This window comes from Patiria miniata, unplaced genomic scaffold (assembly GCF_015706575.1).
Source record: "Patiria miniata isolate m_02_andy unplaced genomic scaffold, ASM1570657v1 HiC_scaffold_9, whole genome shotgun sequence".
NCBI classification, from domain to species: Eukaryota; Metazoa; Echinodermata; class Asteroidea; order Valvatida; family Asterinidae; genus Patiria; species Patiria miniata.
In genome coordinates, this window is record NW_024037076.1 from 16,764,277 (window position 1) to 16,782,857 (window position 18,581).

Consider the following 18,581-nt stretch of genomic DNA (forward strand, 5'->3'; position numbering starts at 1 on the left):
TAATTTTAATATTTGTTTTTAATTATTCTGCAATTGGTTTGCTCATTTTTAAGTATTAAAGCTACAAATATATCAAAATATAAAAATAAATTTAATTAGCACATAGATAAATGACTATTTACTGTATTATGAATATCTTTTTGGTTTTAATATTGAGGCATATTTACCGGATAGGTCAAAGGTAAAAATGTGAAGTGAGATTTTGCCGTCGCGTCGTCTGGTCAGCGTTGCCTGTATTATTTCACATCTTGCAGTCATACTTACGTTGTTTGTTCACCAGATATAATCATGGTAACATCTTCATGTTTCTTTGTTGTTTATATGCGTTCATATGCCTTTACTTCTATTTTAAGTTCCAGGTTTGTTAATGTTTAATACGTTCACCTGACGTTTAGTGCACATGGTGCGATTGTTAATTACGATGTCTATAGAGGGCGCCCTTAAATTTTGATGGGCCATTTTTTTTTTTACATGTTTAGCTAAACTAGTTTAACTTTAAGGGTTTCTTTCGGATGTGATTGGGAACGAGAATAATTTGGCATTCAAATGTATATTTACAAATGTCAACAGAAAGAAAAGAAAGCTAATAAAATTTAAAATGGTGTGGAGCAAAGACCTGACCTCACACTTGTTGAGCATGTTGAGCTTGTACATTTAATACGGAAAAATTCTGCCAACCGGACACCACTTTTTTCAATAAATTTTCTAGCGCCAAAAGTTACCTCTTTTATGGTTATTCCCTCCACTTTCCCTCCTCTACTCTTACCCCCTCCTTTCCTTAATTTCTATTTATCAATCAGTCGCTCACTTCTTCGAGATTCGAACCTCGAACGCTTGCTTGATACACGAGTCTCTTAACCGCTAGGCCGCGCACGATCGCTGTTGCAATGATCAATCTTTGGACGTATTTGAAGTATTCATTGAAATAAACTAAATATTCATGAAAAATAAATATTCATAATGACGTATTGCACTATCATTGGCCGGCTCATGCGACGTCTCATGCGACGTCATGGTTATCGATGTCATGCGTACAACGTACCGCTGTTCCAGACACTTCAATCAGTTTTGACCGGCTGCTTCAACTCAGATCTGCACTACATGTGCATGCAAAATGTGCTCCAAAAACACATTTTTACCAATTTTTTTTCGCATGTCCACTCTTTCCTGGATTCCTCTTGGTTGAAATCACAAGGTGAGGTGAAAATTTGGATGTTTGGCGGCAGGTAAGTGGAGTCCGGTTGGCAGAATTTTTCCACTTGTGTCTTCTTCTTTTTCCCCCAGCTTTCTACTCATTCACGTTTCTTGTGGGGAAAGACATTTATTAATGTGATTGGGCTTTTAAAAGTGAATTACTTAGCTTACTAATGTTCAATAAGTAATTTAAGAAGGTTTTGTGGTCAACTAGTAGACAACTGCCCAGAAGTATCAAGTATAAAGGGCCTCCTCCTTTTTAACCCTAACTCCCTAGGCCTTTTTGCTAGGATGTAGCCTCAATCCTGCAAAATCCTCCAATTGGCCTCATGGAAAAATAGCATATAGCCTCAATCCTGCAAATTCCTCCATTATTTCTTGAATATGGTCCATGGAGGGGTGACCACTGCCTGAATCCTGCAAAATCCTCCGGCTATGACTGTCAATAAGTTGAGGCAGAGGCAGTGACATCCTGGAGCAGTGCGGAGGATTTCAAGTATAATCAAGGACTAAATTTATGCACGGCTGAGCATAAACAACACAAGGTCCGGCCCAAGACCTTGACACAGTGTATACTCCGAAATCAGCAACGCACTTTTGCTATGTAACCTCAATCCTGCAAATTCCTCCAATTTGCAAAAAGGATTTTGGAGGATTCAGGGCGGTTAGGGTTAAGGCACATATCGTGTAAGCTAAATTGGCCTATGGCTATTTTAGCCCATTTTCCAATGAATTTGTTTTTGGGAAAAATCCCAGACGATCAACTATTTTTTGCAAAACAGTCGATACGTGTTCTTAGTTTTAGGATAAGGTCCAAAATGTACATACTTTGCACTTGCATCTGAAGGCTACATGTATTGAATTTGTACGTGCTTTACAAAAGTCGCTACAAGTACATGTACACGTACATGTACATGTACTTGGAGAACCATCTTTGCAAGTTGTTTTCAACCTGAACTAATTTATGCCTGTGTCTTGTATTTTGCAGCTTTTCTACTCATTCTTCAAATCTCTGGTGGGGAAAGATGTTGTGGTTGAGCTGAAGAATGATCTCAGGTACTTATTATGTAGCTGTGTTGTTGGGTTTTCCATTGTTACAAAACTAACAATTATTTCATAACTTACAAATATCACTTTACAAATATATGGCATTGTATTTCATTGAGGAGTCATCAAAGGCATTTTTACAGTTCAATATGTCATAATGATGACTGCTGTTTGAGTTAATGAACAGATTAACCCTAACCCCCTAGGCCCTTGTTGCTTACAACCATCCTCAATCCTCCAAAATCCTCCAAAATTTTGCAACTCCGCCTAAATTTTTCAAAATTGTCAGACAGTCCTGCCTCAAAATGCATTCATCCTCAATCCTCCAAAATCCTCCTCATCCCAAAATTTTGCACTCGTGTTTAAATGAAGGATAAACCAACGCCAAATCCTTCAAAATCATCAGACAGTCCTGCCTCAAAATGCATTCATCCTCAATCCTCCAAAATCCTCTTGTGCTTCAATCACCATTCATCCTCAATCCTCCAAAATCCTCATGTGCTTCAATCACCATTCATCCTCAATCCTCCAGAATCCTCATTTGATTCAATCACCATTCATCCTCAATCCTCTAGAATCCTCCAAAACCGCCAGGAGGATTTTGGAGGAATGAGGTGGGTTAGGGTTAAGTATTTGCGATCACCAATTTTATATAATTGCTATTTGCAAAACTGTATTACCCCCTTTATTTCCCAGTATCTGTGGAACGTTACACTCGGTGGACCAGTTCCTGAACATCAAACTCTCAGACATCAGCGTGACCGACCCAGAGAAATATCCACATATGGTGAGCGAATGTACATTGTATGATCAAGACACAAAGCATTTTGGGTGTCTTTGCTGTATATTGTCGGGTGCACCAGAAAGTGACGCATCATCCATGGGCTTTGTGCACACGATACGTCACTTCGTGGTGCAACTGACGATATGTACCACTGACAAGGGTAGTGGAAGGGAAGCCATTAGTACATGTATGAACCCAAACACTCTAAACAGGCTATTCATACTTTTCATAAGTATTCATACTTTTCCTAGTTTTTTTTTTTGCCTTGCTCCTATTTTTTCCTACTTTTTCCTTGAAATTCCTATGTTTTCCTACTTTTTTGTCCACAACTCCGAAAAATGAAATCTCATTGAATATTCTTCATAACAGTGTTACACACTGTCATAATGTCACACAATGAAGGGCTTTGGCGCAGAGGTACTGCAATTGTACTTCCAATATCTAATTAGTTGAGGATGGAGCACAACTTGTTAATACAAAACATGCCAGATGAGGCTGATGTTGCTGCGGATATGGGCGAGTATCAGCGAAAACTACTCCTGAAAGCCCGCAGAAGTCCTACTTTTATCCCAATTTTGTCCTCCGAAGCCCCACTTTTGTCCTGTTTTTTTTATCCAACTGTTTTCCTACTTTTTCACCTGGGTCTGCTTGAAAGCCTGCTCTAAGATCCTTTAACCTTAACTCCCTGCATTTTTGCTAGCATGTAACCAATCCTGCAAAATCCTCCAACTGCCTCCATGTAAAAATTGTATACAGCCTCAATCCTGCAGAATCCTCCGTTATTTCTTGAATGTGGTCTTTGGAGGGGTGACCACTGCCTCAATCCTGCAAAATCCTCCAGCAATCACTGTCAATATGTTGAGGCAGAGCCAGTGACATCCTGGAGCAGTGTGGAGGATTATGCGCGGCTTACCATAAACAGGTCCGGCCCAAGACCTTGACACAGTGCATCCTCCAAAATCAGCCACACATATTTGCCATACATAGCCTCAATCCTACAAAATCCTCTGTTTTGCAAGAGGATTTTGGAGGATTTGGGAAGGTTAGGGTTAAAGTCCACCATGAGCTTGAGGAGGATTTTGCAGGATCAAAAAACTGCTAAAACTGACCGATTCTCTGACTGACTAAGTAAATAGCATTCGGAGCAGAGATTTTGGGGTTCAGCTAGACAACACAACTCGGTCTTATTTCTGTTTTCACCTTCCTAGGGTTAATGTGTATTTCTTCCTCTTTGCAGCTTTCAGTCAAAAACTGTTTCATCCGTGGGTCGGTAGTGAGATACGTGCAGCTGCCAGCTGACGAGTGCGACACACAATTACTACAGGATGCAGCGAGGAAAGAGGCAGCACAGAGTAAACAGTAGCATCGCCTGAAAGATGCTGACTTTGTAAATACGTAGCAGTTTAGTTATTTTTTTATGTACAAAAACTTTCCGTTCCATGTGGTGAAAAGTTGCACCACAGATGGAAGTACAAGTATTGTAAATAGCATCCAGTTTGTATTTGTACTATTAGAGTTTGTTATGACCAAGTTATTATGATGTTGTTTAATTGTGACATCAAGGCTCCCTGGGATCATTAGACGTTTTCGTCAACACCATGATTTTCCTAATTTGCTTACGTCGTCCTTTATTCCAATGGACACCAAGGAGTTTTTAATTGAAAAAGTGAATAAAGGTACCAACCACGAAAGCAAGGTAGCAGACAAGATGTATTCAGATTGATGTTTTATTGTGGAGAGAACACAAAATGAGCACTGGTACAAAGTTTGTTCGCCCTCAGTACAATTTAAGAAAGAAATTTGGGTATAAACCAAGTTTATTATTTTCCATGATCATTCAACTGTGGTTTACATTTGACACATTTCAATTTTTCTGGAGAAAACTTTATATGTTCATCACGGCAATGTTTTGTACTAGAATTTAAGTTTAAGTTATGATCGATTGATTTTCGGGTTCATGTTCTCTAGCGATTCATCTTATTTCTGCAAACTTCTTCTAAAGTTGAGTTCATGATGAACATGGTAAACTTTTGGATCAAAACATTTTATATCAAAGCAAGACTCAGAAAGAATGTTGCAACTTGATGTCCCTTTTTTTTTTCGTAACATGCATTATCTCAATGAAGGTCAGTCATTGTAAAAAAAATGTCGAAAAGACATGAATCTGGGACTGAGAAACATATCTACTTGTAAAAAAAAAAACACTTTAAAAATGCACTCAAGTCTCCATAGACTTTGTACAAAGAAGTCGCATATGCATACTACATTCTTTCCAAAGCCTCACCAACTGGTATCATGGAGTACAAAATGTACATGTACAGTCGAGTCTCATTAATACAAACTCGTTCTGACCTAGCCAAATTGTTTGTTATATCAGAATTTCGTATTAAGAGGAACATCAGTTCCATTCAGTGTGCACATAAATGCACAGTCGGGACAAAGGCTTTATGTTTGTTATAACCAGAATTTTGTATTAACAGAGTTTGTATTAACGAGACTCGACTGTACATGTTGTACACATGTACAAATGTACTAATCCAAAGACCTTAAAGACCCAACTTTGTATTAAATGAAATAAATAACAGGTACATCATACAATTTTTATGAGTGTTTTTCAGCAGAAGTCTTTAAAATTGTCTATACTGTTCAGAAAAATAATTTATTTGAGCTTTGCAGTAACATTGAGCAATCAGTTACCAAACAATTTTGTGGGAAGAATGCACTGTACAAATATATGATCAAGAAAAGAACATGTTCCTTGATTTTTATTTTTGTTGAAACAATTATTGAAGTATTCAATAAGCAACCACATGTAATTCACCATGACAGTTGTGAGGTCTGGCAAAATGAAACAGAACTGGGTAGAGGTCGAAATGAGGGTTTGTGGGTATTAGGAAAACAAATAAAATTCTCCTTACAATACTGCTTGTTGCTGTTTGTTGTTCAAGTTATGGCTGTTTAACATTCGCATTTTATCAACTTGTCAAAAAAGTAAAATACATTTGTACAAAGTACTGAGAAAAAGGCCTTAAAAGTTTCAAGTTTTGAAAACGAAAATATCAATTTGTTTTCTTTGTACTATTTCATAAATTATTTGTGGTAGACGTATCAAAGATTGCAAATATTAGCGAAACTGAAAATCGAAAGAAAGAAAAACGCCCCAATTTTTGTGGTTTTTGGGGGTTTTTTTTCCATTTTCTCCACTATGGCCTGTGCCCAGTTCATTTTGCCAGAACACGTCACATTTGTTTTGCCAGTGTTATGGGCAAGTCCTCACAAATCAACTACAACAAGTACACACAATTCAGTCTCGAGACAAGTTACACATACACGCTATTCAAATGAACTGTTGAAAAAGGGAATTGTTTCGTCTAGTTCATCCTGTTATCAGTTACCTTATGACTGACTTGTGATTTGTCTCTTGCTGTTGGCTAACAAAAATATATCTTGCATCCCCACCCCCAAAAGAAAGTTTGTATCGTTAAGCTACAGAATGATATTTAAACCCGCTTGCAACAAATTCTTGAACTTCATATTCCTCACTGTACCAACAAGTTTTGGTGGGGGAGATTGAGACTTAAACTGTGCCCATGATTTGCTATACAAGTCCTATAATTTTTTATCGCATTCCAGTTGTGTTAATTCCAAGACATCTCCTTCATCGATGGTCCGCTTGACTGTCTCCCCCTTAGCTGCAAGAATCTCTTCAATATTCCTGTAAAGAAAAGATGATAAAAAGATCAAATTACATGTACATGTACCTGAGTTTTTGGGTTTTTTTTAAAACAAAACACATTTCCACAAAGATTGAACTGTCAAATAAAAGGGGAAGTTTCCTCCACACTCATCTCTGATGGTGTTATCAAGAGCTGTGGTGTAACTGAGGATGGGGGAAGGATGGGGGGAATGGGGGAGTATGACAGAAAGTAACTACATGTACAAGCAAATAGCGTGCAAGTCGCACCACATTCTTCAGCACTGACATATCCTTACTGTGCGACGTTTCGAGTCATTTACTTGAATTTTTATATCTTGGAATGGAATATCGGCACAATTGCAGAATACCCCGCCACTCAATCTATGCACCTCGTAGCCGGCTACGGAGTCACGGTTGATTGCTCTCAATAAACCTTCTCAGCGCTACTTGTCTGCGTAGCTGGCAATGGACTTGAATTGTTTCTTTTCCAGCAATTCCAACCGCGTAGCCAGAGATTTTAGGGGTGTATTTCCGAGTGGCGGGGTATTCTGCAATTACTCCGGAACATCCTAGGGAGAGAGAGGTGGAGGGAGTGATTCCCCGTTTGCAGGGCACGTATTGAGCTGTGAACCCTAAATTGCTACACGCGAGTACCTGCTTCTACTCAATCGCACCAGGACAAGCACTCGAGTAGATGAAAAACCATGAGTAGAACGAACACAAACAGTTCATGAGTACTTGAGTAATCGAGTTACTCGCCAAGCCGTAATCTAGTCCTTGGCTCTAACAAAAAATCTCTGCAATTTGAAGTCTGACCTCAAAACCAGGTATTCTGGTCAAGGACCTCGTCTTTATTCTTCACATCGTGGAAGTTCTGAGGTATTTTGCTGGATGAAGTGTGGCTATAAAGTCAGATTGATTGAGTTTTTGCACATTTTTCTGCATTTTGGGTTGCAGTGTGATCCTGATCTAGTCGTGGTGCAACTTTGGATTGTGTTCCCCTAATGCAGCAACTCCCTGGCAGGCCAGATCAAGCCAGGCCAAGCCACAAAGCTGTAGCATGCCATGTGGCACCCACTTAAATCGAATCCAGTCTAAGGAACTTTGGCACTCAGACTCGAGATCGGGAAATTCCAACCATGCCTCATGTGATATTCAAAACGGGCACACAAGGTAGCATAGCTGCCAACATTTCAAAATCCCAATTAGTAATCAACCCGCGCGGTCATTTTCAACTGCTCGTTTTATCAAAAGCTTTACCAACATCGAGTACAGGTACATGGTTTACATGTACACATACATGTGCATACCCTTCTTCTTGTGAATAATAATGTAATGTAGGCCAAAAGATAATTTAAAAAAAAAAAATAATAATTTTTTTATTGTACTCACATACAGTACACACAACCACACATCCACGAGATGCACACAAATGACACACCATTGAAAAATAGTTTTAGTCTGGTCCTCAAGTACTCCACTGCGCACACTGCATTGATGTCTATCAGGTGCTTGACTGCATTCTTATTAGACTTGTCACCAGTCCATCCATTATCGCGACATTTCGCCAGAAGTTTTCGGTCAAAAACGATACTTTACAAGTTTTTTTTTTTCATTAGGTAGAAAATGGGAAATTCGTAATGTTTTAGTGGCAAATCGTATTTTCGTAATTTAACAAACAATTCGTAATAATTACGAAAAATTAGTAACAGTTGGCAGCTATGAGGTAGGCTCGGTAATTCCTGGGTCTGAGGGCGAAAGTCAAGCGGTCAAGCCATTGCAGCAATAGAGTCGTCATCAACAAGACTAATCAAATGAACTCTTGTGCTTTTGGCACTCGGACCCATACAATTCCCAGCAAACCTCAAGTGCATACATTAGTTTTAATTTAGCGAGCGTTGGGTATGCTAGCAGTCAGTCCTGATTTGAGGCACGAGATCACACCCCCACGCCATCGCACGCCTTAAAGCTTCCTGAGAAGTGCGAATAATCGCACGCCTGAATCCCTCTGTACCGCACACCTGTCCTCGGCATATTTCTACAGCATAATTATACATCTGTGAGCTCTTGAGTTGCTTTACTGTGAACAAAGATGAATATTATAAAACAAATATACCAGATTGTTCAGTACCAGTTTGGGCCACAGAATCTTACGCCTAGAAAATTCACACGCCTAGAAAATTCACACGCCTAAAAATATCACACGCCTAGAAAAAACACACGCCTAGAAAAATCCAGGTGTGCCTTTTTCCACACGCCTGTGATTTTCAAATCATAAGGACTGTGCTTGGAATTTCCTAGGTGCAAGTCTGAAAGTTCCCAAGCTTAGCCTGGATTTGATTCGTCTTCTTGATAGTGACCCCTTATGGTCATTTTGGCTTGACCGTGGCCAAATTGGACCATGACTACAATGTAGGTGTGCTGATCCAGACATACATGTAGAGGCGATAAAGAAATTGGCAATTGTACCTCCCCCCGGCCTCAGCAAACCATCCCAGGTTATCAGCAATCAGGTGGTTCTTGTCGCATCCTGGACATTTCACGATGACCACGCCCTTCTCGTACCCTAGCCTGGAGATGCTCTTCGTGGACCTCCTGTCGCACACCTTGCAAGTGAAGACAAGCTGCAGCCTCTCCGAATCGGGGATTTTCCCCAGAGTAGTCTTTGTCGCAACATCGCGGTTTTCATTCGAATCGCTTTGGTCAGTCAAGATGCTTGAGCTTGTGTGGAATTGCCTTGTGATGTGTTGTCTAACAGTAACAGACAGGAGGTCTGTTCTTGCATTGTTGACACCTGATATGTGGTTACTAGCAGTACTGAGATTTGTTTGTCTTGTCAAATTAGGTCCAAATTGCTTCCCGACAGCAGATTTCTTGTAAAGCACAGATCTGGTCCCTTGAGTTGTTCCCTGTCTCCCATGAGGGGAAAGGGCTGTCAGCTGCTTTGGTTTCAGATGCTGGAAAGACTTCAGTGGGCTTGTACTTGACAAGACTCTTGTCGTAACAAGGAACTTGGAAATTCTTTGTCGGATGAGCAGTGAAGAAAACATCCCAAGACCGTTTGATGTTGGCAGCAGCATTATTATGAAGAACATTAACACTGTTGTTGATTAACACTGATTATTCACATGATGGCTTATCAGTTTTAGTGGAGAATCATTTACTGCAACCTGCAAACAAACAAAAAATGACAAAGTGAAAGAAATGTACATGTATATGCAAACCATGAATGAAAACGTGAATTTTGTTTTCAGAATATACTCTGAAAACAATCCAACATGTACATGGCTTGCATACTAACAATTAACATAACCTTGTAACTAATGTTTCAAATATAATCTGATAATGATAAACACGCAATGGTGCACCCCCCCCCCCCCCCCAGTGTAAACACTGGCAATCGTGGACTCTCTATTGTCCCTAATCCTCATCCCTTTGTTTGTACTAGCAACAGCTCTCATTGGCCGAATCGTGGTCGTTCGGTCAATCGTGGACCCTTTGTTTGTGCCCTAACCCTTCTGTCCCTAGTCCACGATTGCCAGTGTGTACAGGCGCAGGCACTCATGATTTGAAGTGTATTTCTAGCCCCCCCCCCCTCCCCCAGCCATGGATGCCAATGTCACCCATGTGTCACCTATGTGAGTATGTCATTGTCATGATTGTCATTAAACTTAGTAACCTGACTCATTCTCCTAGCTCCTCCCATGCTCCTCCTAATCCTATACCGTACGGAAAGAATTCCATAGGGGCCTAGGCGCCTATGGCTATGCCTACAACTTTACAAATAGTCATGATAGTGTTTCTTCATCAGATTTACAACTTTTGGTACTTTTTAGGTCATATTAAGGAATACAGTGTATTAAGTTACTTGTATACGACTATACCCCACCATTTAGGAATATACACACTGGAAGAAGAAACCAGCACTTTTACTTCGTACCATGGAGGTAGAATTCGTACGTACGCGTATTCGACTGGCCTAGAAAGTCGAGAATAGCGCCCTCAGGGGGCCGAAGTGGTTTAGCCTGGAGGTGCAGACCAGTAAATATTATACAAATATTGAATGCTTCAAATATGGCATGTCAAACGTTGCAATATTCAATATTTTGCAATATACATGTATATGTTAGATGTTCAATATGTGTTTATCTTTTACATTTATGTGCGATGTTCAATATAAGTGCGATGTTTTTCATTATTTGCGCGATGTTTAATATATTTGTGCGATGTTTTACATTTATATGCGATTTTCAATGTATATGTGCGATGTTTTTGACGATATATATGTGCGATGTTTTCAATATTATGTTCGATTTTTTGCATTAAATGTGCGATGTTTTTCGATACAATTGTGTGTGTTGTTTTACAATATATTTGCGATATTATGTGAGCAATGTTTCACACATATGTTTGACATTTCGAGCTATTTGTATTCGTTGTTTCATCGGTATGTTTGCATTCGATCTTTTGCAATATGCATTTGATATTTCCCTTTTCATTCGATGTTTCTTTAAGAGTCAAAGTCTGGTTACTAGACCGCCAAAGTCTGACTATTTTGCCTAAAGTCAGTGGTTGAGACGTCAGGGGATCGCGTAAAGTGATTAGAGCCAGACCTAAGCGGTAAAAACCGGAATTGTGGGTAATTCTTTAAGCATACGCAATGCGTTCATCATTGTTTGGGCAGTACCCCCGGCTGTGCCTGTACTACCCATAGTGTTATGTGGATCATCTATGCATTGAGGAGTGCATGACACATGGTCTGAGCTCCAAGGCCGATGTGCACCTGTCCCGTTTAATGATCCAGTTACCTGATAATTTGTTTGAAAAATTCCAGATGTAAAATTGGGCAAAATTAGATGAAAAGAAATCAAATGTAAGGGGTTAACCTTGCATTTTTTGTTATCAAAATCGGGAAAAATCAGATGTTTCTGGAAAATTGTAGATTGTATGGGGTTAGATGTTTATGAAACCTTTCAGATTGTACGTTAAGGGGTGAACACCATTGCATATTTTAGCGAAATTGGGCAGAATCAGATGTTTCCGAAAATTTTCAGATGTAAGGGATTATTACCTTGCTTTTTTAGTGAAATTTTGCAAAGTTAGATGTTACGAGAAATTTCAAATTGAAGGGGGTTAACCTCGCATTTTTTTTAAAGCGAAAAAGGGAAAAAATCAAATGTTTCTGGAAAATTGCAGATTGTAAGGGGTTAACCTTGCTTTTTGAATAAGATTGGGGAAAATTAGATGTTCATGAAAAAAATTCAATTGTAAGGGGTTAACCTTGCATTTTTTTAAAGCAAAATATGACACAATCAGATGATTCTGGAAAATTGCAGATTGTTAGGGCCTAACCTTGTATTTCTAGCAAAATTGGGCAAAAAGAAATGTTTATGAACAATTTTAAATTGTAAGAGGTGTACCTTGTATATTAAGTAAAATTTGGCAAAATCAGATTTGTATGAAAAATCTAAAATGGTAAGGGGTTAACCTTGCTTTTTTAGCAAAATTTGGAGAATATTTTACTAAAATTGGGCAAAATCAGATGCTTGTAAAAAATCCAAGTTTCCGCAAAAACAGCTGTTGAAAAAGAGCCCAATGTTGAACTTTACTGAGTCTGAGGTCTATCGAGGGGACGATCCTTATTCAACTCCCGGAGATTCGCTGACAGTCTCTATTTTTCTTTTTAAGAAAGTCGAAATAGCTGAAGAGGGAGGTGAGAATCTATATGTGCCCGAATACAAAGAGTAGAAATCTAGTACGCGTCTGCCTTTTGAAAATACACAATTGCGGTGTTCATTGTTGCGTAATGATCCGCCTAGCACACGACTGTTTTGCACATTAGGCTGTGTTAAGCAGATTCCTAACAAACCAAACACACTGGGCTCATTATATCGACTTGTTTTTACCCATTGAGGTAAAGCAAATGGACCCAGTAATCTTCCTGGCGCGTTTGCTCACCTATAAAGACAACTTTTCTCAGTTTAAGGAACATTCTAAGGTAACGAAATGGCCGAGTGGTTACGATTCGTCGTCCACGATTAGCGGGGTCCCGGGTTCGAATCCCGCTGGTGTCTTTTTGGTTTTTAACGTATGAGTTCAATTATTTACTATAAGAGATTTAATTCCCCGTCGTAAAGCACCAACAGTACCTTAGCTTAACCGGTAAGCACTGCTGCTGGTACTGTCCGCGAGTTCCAGGTTGGCGCCTTCGTACAGGTTCAGGGCATGTGGTCCACTCGGAGGATCAGGGCTTAGGGGCCGCCCTGTTCCTCCCTTAGCTCTTTGCTTTTACATGGTGCCTGGCCCTCCGGGGTTATATGGATGGATAGGGAAGGAAGTGTGTATTGGTCGGGGACGCCGAGACCCCGGAAGAGAACTAAGGGATCGGCTGGGGCATTGTTATGGCTCAGACCGATCCCTGAAAGCTTGACTAGCATATAACTTTTTTATTTTTTTTACCCAGCTCTATCTTTTATACTTTGGTTTAGTTTGATATCTACAGCTGCTCGGCAGGTCTACGGGTAGTATCAAAATTGAAACAAAGGTGTATGTCATAAATCAATGAATATTTCATAATTGACTATATACCGGGAAAGAATAAAGATGTACATTGTAATATAAATATTATTCATACATCTTTCAAATAACGTGTCTTTAATTGTGAGCATTCCAAACAATACAGTAATTCGCAATGGTATTAGAATGGTATATGATAGCACGATCAATGCGTCTCTATTAAATTAAAAAATATATAATTAAGGCCCCTATGTGTGAAATATTCTTTGATTGACTATGAGCATTCCATACGAATGAGTTAATTCGCAAAATATAGCAACAACAAAAGAGAAAGGACAAAGAGAAAATTCCTTTACCCTAAAAACTGGAAAAATAATTTGTTTTAAAAAAGTCAAATGGGACACTTCATGTATTGATTTAACAGTTTTGTAAGGAGTTAGCCTTACATCTTAGCAAAATTGGGAAAAATCAGATGTTTCTGGAAAATTGCAGCTTGTAAGAGGTTAACCTTGCATTTTTAGTAAAATTGAAATGTTTATGAAACATTTCATATAGTAAGGGGTGAACCTTGCATTTTTTTTCGAAATTGGGCAAAATCATTTCTTTCTGCAAAATTTCAGATTGTAAGGGGTTAACCTTGCTTTTGTAGTAAAATTTGGCAAAATCAGGTGTTTATGGAAAATTTCAGCTTGTAAAGGGTTAACTTTGCATTTTTAGCAACATTGGGCAAAATCAGATTTCTATGAAAAATCAAAAATTGTAAAAGGTTAACCTTGCCAAATTAGGGAAAATCAGATGTTTCTGGAAAGTTGCAGATTCAAAGGGGTTAACCTTGCTTTTTTAAGCAAAATAGGGAAAAAACAGATGTTTCTTGAAAATTGAAGATTGTAAGGGGTAACTCGGCATTTTTAGCATAACTGGGCAATATCAGATTTATATGGAAAATCTCAAATTGTAAGGGGTGAACCTTGTATTTTTAGCGAAATTGGGCAAAATCAGATGTTTCTGGACAATTTCAGATTGTAAGGGGTTAACCTTGCTTTTTTAGTGATTTTTGGCAAAATAAGATGTGAATGAAAAATTTCAAATAATAAGGGGTTAACCTTGCTTTTGTAGTAAAATTGGGCAAATTTAAATGTTTATGAAAAATCTCAAATTGTAAGGGGTGAACCTTGCATTTTTTAGCAAAATAAGGCAAAATCAGGTGTTTATGAAAAATGTTAGATTGTAATTTTTAGCAAAATTGGGAAAAATCAGATTTGTATGAAAAATCAGAAATTGTAAGAGGTTAACCTTTGCCCAATTAGGGCAAAATCAGATGTTTCTGGAAAATTGCAGATTGAAAGGGGTTAACCTTGCATTTTAAGCAAAACTGGGCAATATCAGATTTTTATGAAAAATCTCAAATTGTAAGGGGTGAACGTTGCATATTTAGCAAAATTGGGCAAAATCAGATGTTTCTGAAAAATTTCAGATGTAAGGGGGTTAACCTTGCATTTTTAGTAAAATTGGGCAAATTTTAATGTGCATGAAAAATTTCAAATTGTAAGGGGTTAACCTTGCATTTTTCAGCAAAATACGGCAAAACCAGGTGTTCATGAAAAAGTTCAGATTGTAACGGGTTCACCCTGCATTTTAAGCAAAATTGGGAAAAATCAGATTTGTATGAAAAATTAAAAATTGTAAGGGGTTACTCTTTGCCAAATTAGGGCAAAATCAGATGTTTCTGGAAAATTGCAGATTGAAAGGGGTTAACCTTGCATTTGAAGCAGAATTGGGCAAAATGAGAGTTTTATGATAAATCTCAAATTGTAAGGGGTGAACCTTGCATATACAAGCAAAATTGGGCAAAATCAGATGTTTTTGAAAAAAATTCCGATGTAAGGAATTAACCTTACTTTTTTCAGATTGTAAGGGGTTGAGATTGCATTTTTTTTTTAGCAAAATAGGGCAAAATCAGATGTTTATGGAAAATGTCAAATTGTAAGGGGTTAACCTTTCATTTAAGCAAAATTGGGCGAAATCAGATGTTTCTGGAAAATTTCAGATAAAGGGATTATCCTTGCTTTTTTAGTGAAATTTGGCAAAGTAAGATGTTTATGTAAAATCTCAAATGGTAAGGGGTGAACCTCGTATTTTAAGCAAAATTGGGCAAAATCAGATCTTTCTGGAAAATTTCTGATTGTAAGGGGTTAACCTTGCTTTTTTAGTGATATTTGGCAGAATAAGATGTGATTGAAACATTTCAAATTGTAAGGGGTTAATCTTGCTTTTGTAGTAAAATTGGGCAAATTTTAATGTGCATGAAAAATTGTTAGGGGTTAACCTTGCATTATAAGCAAAATTGGGCAAAATGAGATTTTTATGAAAAATCTCAAATTGTAAGGGGTGAACCTTGCATATATTAGCAAAATTGGGCAAAATCAGATGTTTTTGAAAAAAATTCCGATGCAAGGAATTAACCTTATTTTTTTTTTAGTGAAATTTGGTAAAAATTAGATGTTTATGAAAAAAAATCAAATTGTAAGGGGTTCACCTTGCATTTTTTTTTAGCAAAACAGGGCAAAATCAGATGCTAATGGAAAATCTCAAATTGTAAGGGGTACACCTTGCATTTTAGCAAAATTGGGCAAAATCAGATGTTTCTGGAAAATTCAGATGTAAGGGATTATCCTTGCTTTTTTAGTGAAATTTGGCAAATTTTAATGTGCATGAAAAATTTCAAATTATAAAGGGTTAACCTAGCATTTTTTAAGCGAAATTGGAAAAAAAATCTTATGTTTCTGGAAAATTAAGATTGTAAGGGGTTAACCTTGCTTTTTGAATAAGATTGGGAAAAATTAGATGTTCATGAAAAAAAGATTCAAATTGTGAGGGGTTAACCTTGCATTTTTATGTTTATGAAAAATTTTAAACTGTAAGAGGTGTACCTTGTAAATTTAGTAAAATTTGGCAAAATCAGATTTGTATGAAAAATCTAAAATGGTAAGGGGTTCACCTTGCTTTGTTAGCAAAATTTGGAGAATATTTTACTAAAATTGGGCAGAAACAGATGCTTCTATAAATCCAGATGTAAAGTTTCCGCTGAAAAAACAAGGTTCACCCCTTACAATTTGAGATTTTTCATATAAATCTGATATTGCCCAGTTATGCTAAAAATGCCAAGTTAACCCCTTAGAATCTGCAATTGTTAAGAAACATCTGATTTTTCCCAATTTCGCTTAAAAAAGCAAGGTTAACCCCTTACAATTTTTGAATTTTCATACAAATCTGATTTTGCCCAATTTTGCTAAAACTGCAAAGTGAACCCCTTACAATCTAAAATTTTCCATAAACACCTGATTTTGCCCTATTTTGCTAAAAATGCAAGGTTAACCACTGACACATTGAAATTTTTCATAAGCATTTAAATTTCCCAATTTTACTAAAAACGCAAGGTTAACACCTTACAATTTAAAATTTTCCATAAACATCTGATTTTGCCCTATTTTGCTTAAAAAAAGGCAATCTGAACCCCTTACAATTTGAAATTTTCCATAAACATAAAATTTTTACCAAATTTTTCGAAAAAAAAGTAAAGTGAATTCCTTACATCGGAATTTTTTTCAGAAACATCTGATTTTGCCCAATTTTGCTTAAAATGCAAGGTTAACCCCTTTCAATCTGCAATTTTCAAGAAACATCTGACTTCCCCTAATTTGGCAAATGTTAACCCCTTACAATTTTTGATTTTTCATACAAATCTGATATTTCCCAATTTTGCTAAAAATGCAAGGAGAACCTTTACAATCTGAACTTTTTCATGAACACCTGGTTTTGCCGTATTTTGCTAAAAAATGCAAGGTTAACCCCTAACAATTTGAAATTTTGTAAAGATGTAAGGGGGTTAACCTTGCTTTTTTAGTGCACTAATTCGGCAAAGGTTAACCCCTTACAATTTTTGATTTTTCATACAAATCTGATTTTCCCCAATTTCGCTAAAAAAGCAAGGTTAAACCCCCTTTCATCTGAAATTTTTCAGAAACATCTGATTTTGCCCAATTTTGCTAAAAATGCAAAGTTCACCCCTTACAATTTGAGATTTTTCATCAAAATCTGATATTGCCCAGTTTTGCTAAAAATGCAAGGTTAACCCTTTTCAATCTTCAATTTTCCAGAAACATCTGATTTTGCCCTAATTGGGCAAAGGAATCTCTTACAATTTTTGATTTTTCATACAAATCTGATTTTTCCTAATTTTGCTAAAAATGCAAGGTGAACCCCTTACAATCTGACATTTTTCATAAACACCTGATTTTGCCCTATTTTGCTAAAAAAAATGCAAGGTTCACCCCTTACAATTTGAGATTTTTTTAATAAACATTTAAATTTGCCCAATTTTACTAAAAAACGGAAGGTTAACCCCTTACAATCTGAAATTTTCCAGAAAGATCTGATTTTGCCCAATTTTGCTAAAAATACAAGGTTCACCCCTTACAATTTGAGATTTTTCATATAAATCTGATATTGCCCAGTTATGCTAAAAATGCCAAGTTAACCCCTTACAATCTGCAATTTTCAAAAAACATCTGATTTTTCCCAATTTCGCTTAAAAAAGCAAGGTTAACCCCTTTCAATCTGCAATTTTCCAGAAACATCTGATTTTGTCCTAATTTGGCAAGGTTAACCCCTTACAATTTTTGATTTTTCATAAAAATCTGCTTTTGCCCTATTTTGCTAAAAAATGCAAGGTTAACCACTGACAATTTGAAATTTTTCATACACATCTTATTTTGCCAAATTTTACTACAAAAGCAAGGTTAACCCCTTACAATCTGAAATTCTCCAGAAAGATCTGATTTTGCCCAATTTCGCTAAAAATACAAGGTTCACCCCTTACAATTTGAGATTTTTCATATAAATCTGATATTGCCCAGTTGTGCTTAAAATGCCAAGAAAACCCCTTACAATCTGCAATTTTCAAAAAACATCTGATTTTTTCCCAATTTCGCTTAAAAAAACAAGGTTAACCCCTTTCAATCTGCAATTTTCCAGAAACATCTGATTTTGCCCTAATTTGGCACAATTTTTGATTTTTCATAAAAATCTGATTTTGCCCAATTTTGCTAAAAATGCAAAGTAAACACCTTACCATCTGAAATTTTCCATAAACACCTGATTTTGCCCTATTTTCCTAAAAAAATGCAAGGTTAACCCCTTACAATTTGAAATGTTTCATAAACATCTGATTGTTCCCAATTTTGCTAAAATGTAAGGTTAACCCCTGGCAAACTGTTAAATCAATACATGAAGTGTCCCATTTGACTTTTTTAAAACAAATTATTTTTCCAGTTTTTAGGGTAA

The 18,581-nt window shown here is 37.2% G+C and overlaps 2 protein-coding genes across 6 annotated transcripts; one reads left to right on the plus strand and one right to left on the minus strand.

Moving 5' to 3' along the window:
* The first annotated feature begins 174 nt into the window (after positions 1-174).
* LOC119720525 (U6 snRNA-associated Sm-like protein LSm2) lies at positions 175-4,729 on the plus strand. The gene is made up of 4 exons (XM_038190224.1): positions 175-291; positions 2,183-2,250; positions 2,938-3,028; positions 4,263-4,729. Exons 1-4 carry the CDS (start codon positions 289-291, stop codon positions 4,386-4,388), a joined length of 288 nt encoding a protein of 95 aa, XP_038046152.1. The 5' UTR covers positions 175-288; the 3' UTR covers positions 4,389-4,729.
* Positions 4,730-5,635: 906 nt separating this feature from the next.
* LOC119720817 lies at positions 5,636-10,771 on the minus strand. Of its 5 annotated transcripts, none has more exons than XM_038190674.1 (3): positions 10,687-10,771; positions 9,192-9,892; positions 5,636-6,740 (listed from the first exon to the last, which is right to left on the minus strand). In XM_038190674.1, the coding sequence occupies exons 2-3, from the start codon at positions 9,815-9,817 to the stop codon at positions 6,635-6,637; spliced, it is 732 nt and encodes a 243-aa protein (XP_038046602.1). In that variant the 5' UTR covers positions 9,818-9,892; positions 10,687-10,771; the 3' UTR covers positions 5,636-6,634. The 5 variants fall into 5 exon arrangements, with proteins under 5 accessions (XP_038046602.1, XP_038046601.1, XP_038046598.1 ...); XM_038190673.1 differs by having other exon boundaries at positions 10,663-10,729; XM_038190670.1 differs by having other exon boundaries at positions 10,612-10,717.
* Positions 10,772-18,581: the final 7,810 nt, after the last annotated feature.

Coding starts and splice junctions, on each gene's coding strand:
- LOC119720525 (XM_038190224.1), top strand. Junction 2,251..2,937: donor GAGCTGAAGAATGATCTCAG/GTACTTATTATG, acceptor TTTATTTCCCAG/TATCTGTGGAACGTTACACT. Junction 3,029..4,262: donor CAGAGAAATATCCACATATG/GTGAGCGAATGT, acceptor TCCTCTTTGCAG/CTTTCAGTCAAAAACTGTTT.
- LOC119720817 (XM_038190674.1), bottom strand. CDS start 9,817: ATGTTCTTCATAATAATGCTGCTGCCAACATCAAACGGTCTTGGGATG. Junction 6,741..9,191: donor TTTGCTGAGGCCGGGGGGAG/GTACAATTGCCA, acceptor TTTTCTTTACAG/GAATATTGAAGAGATTCTTG.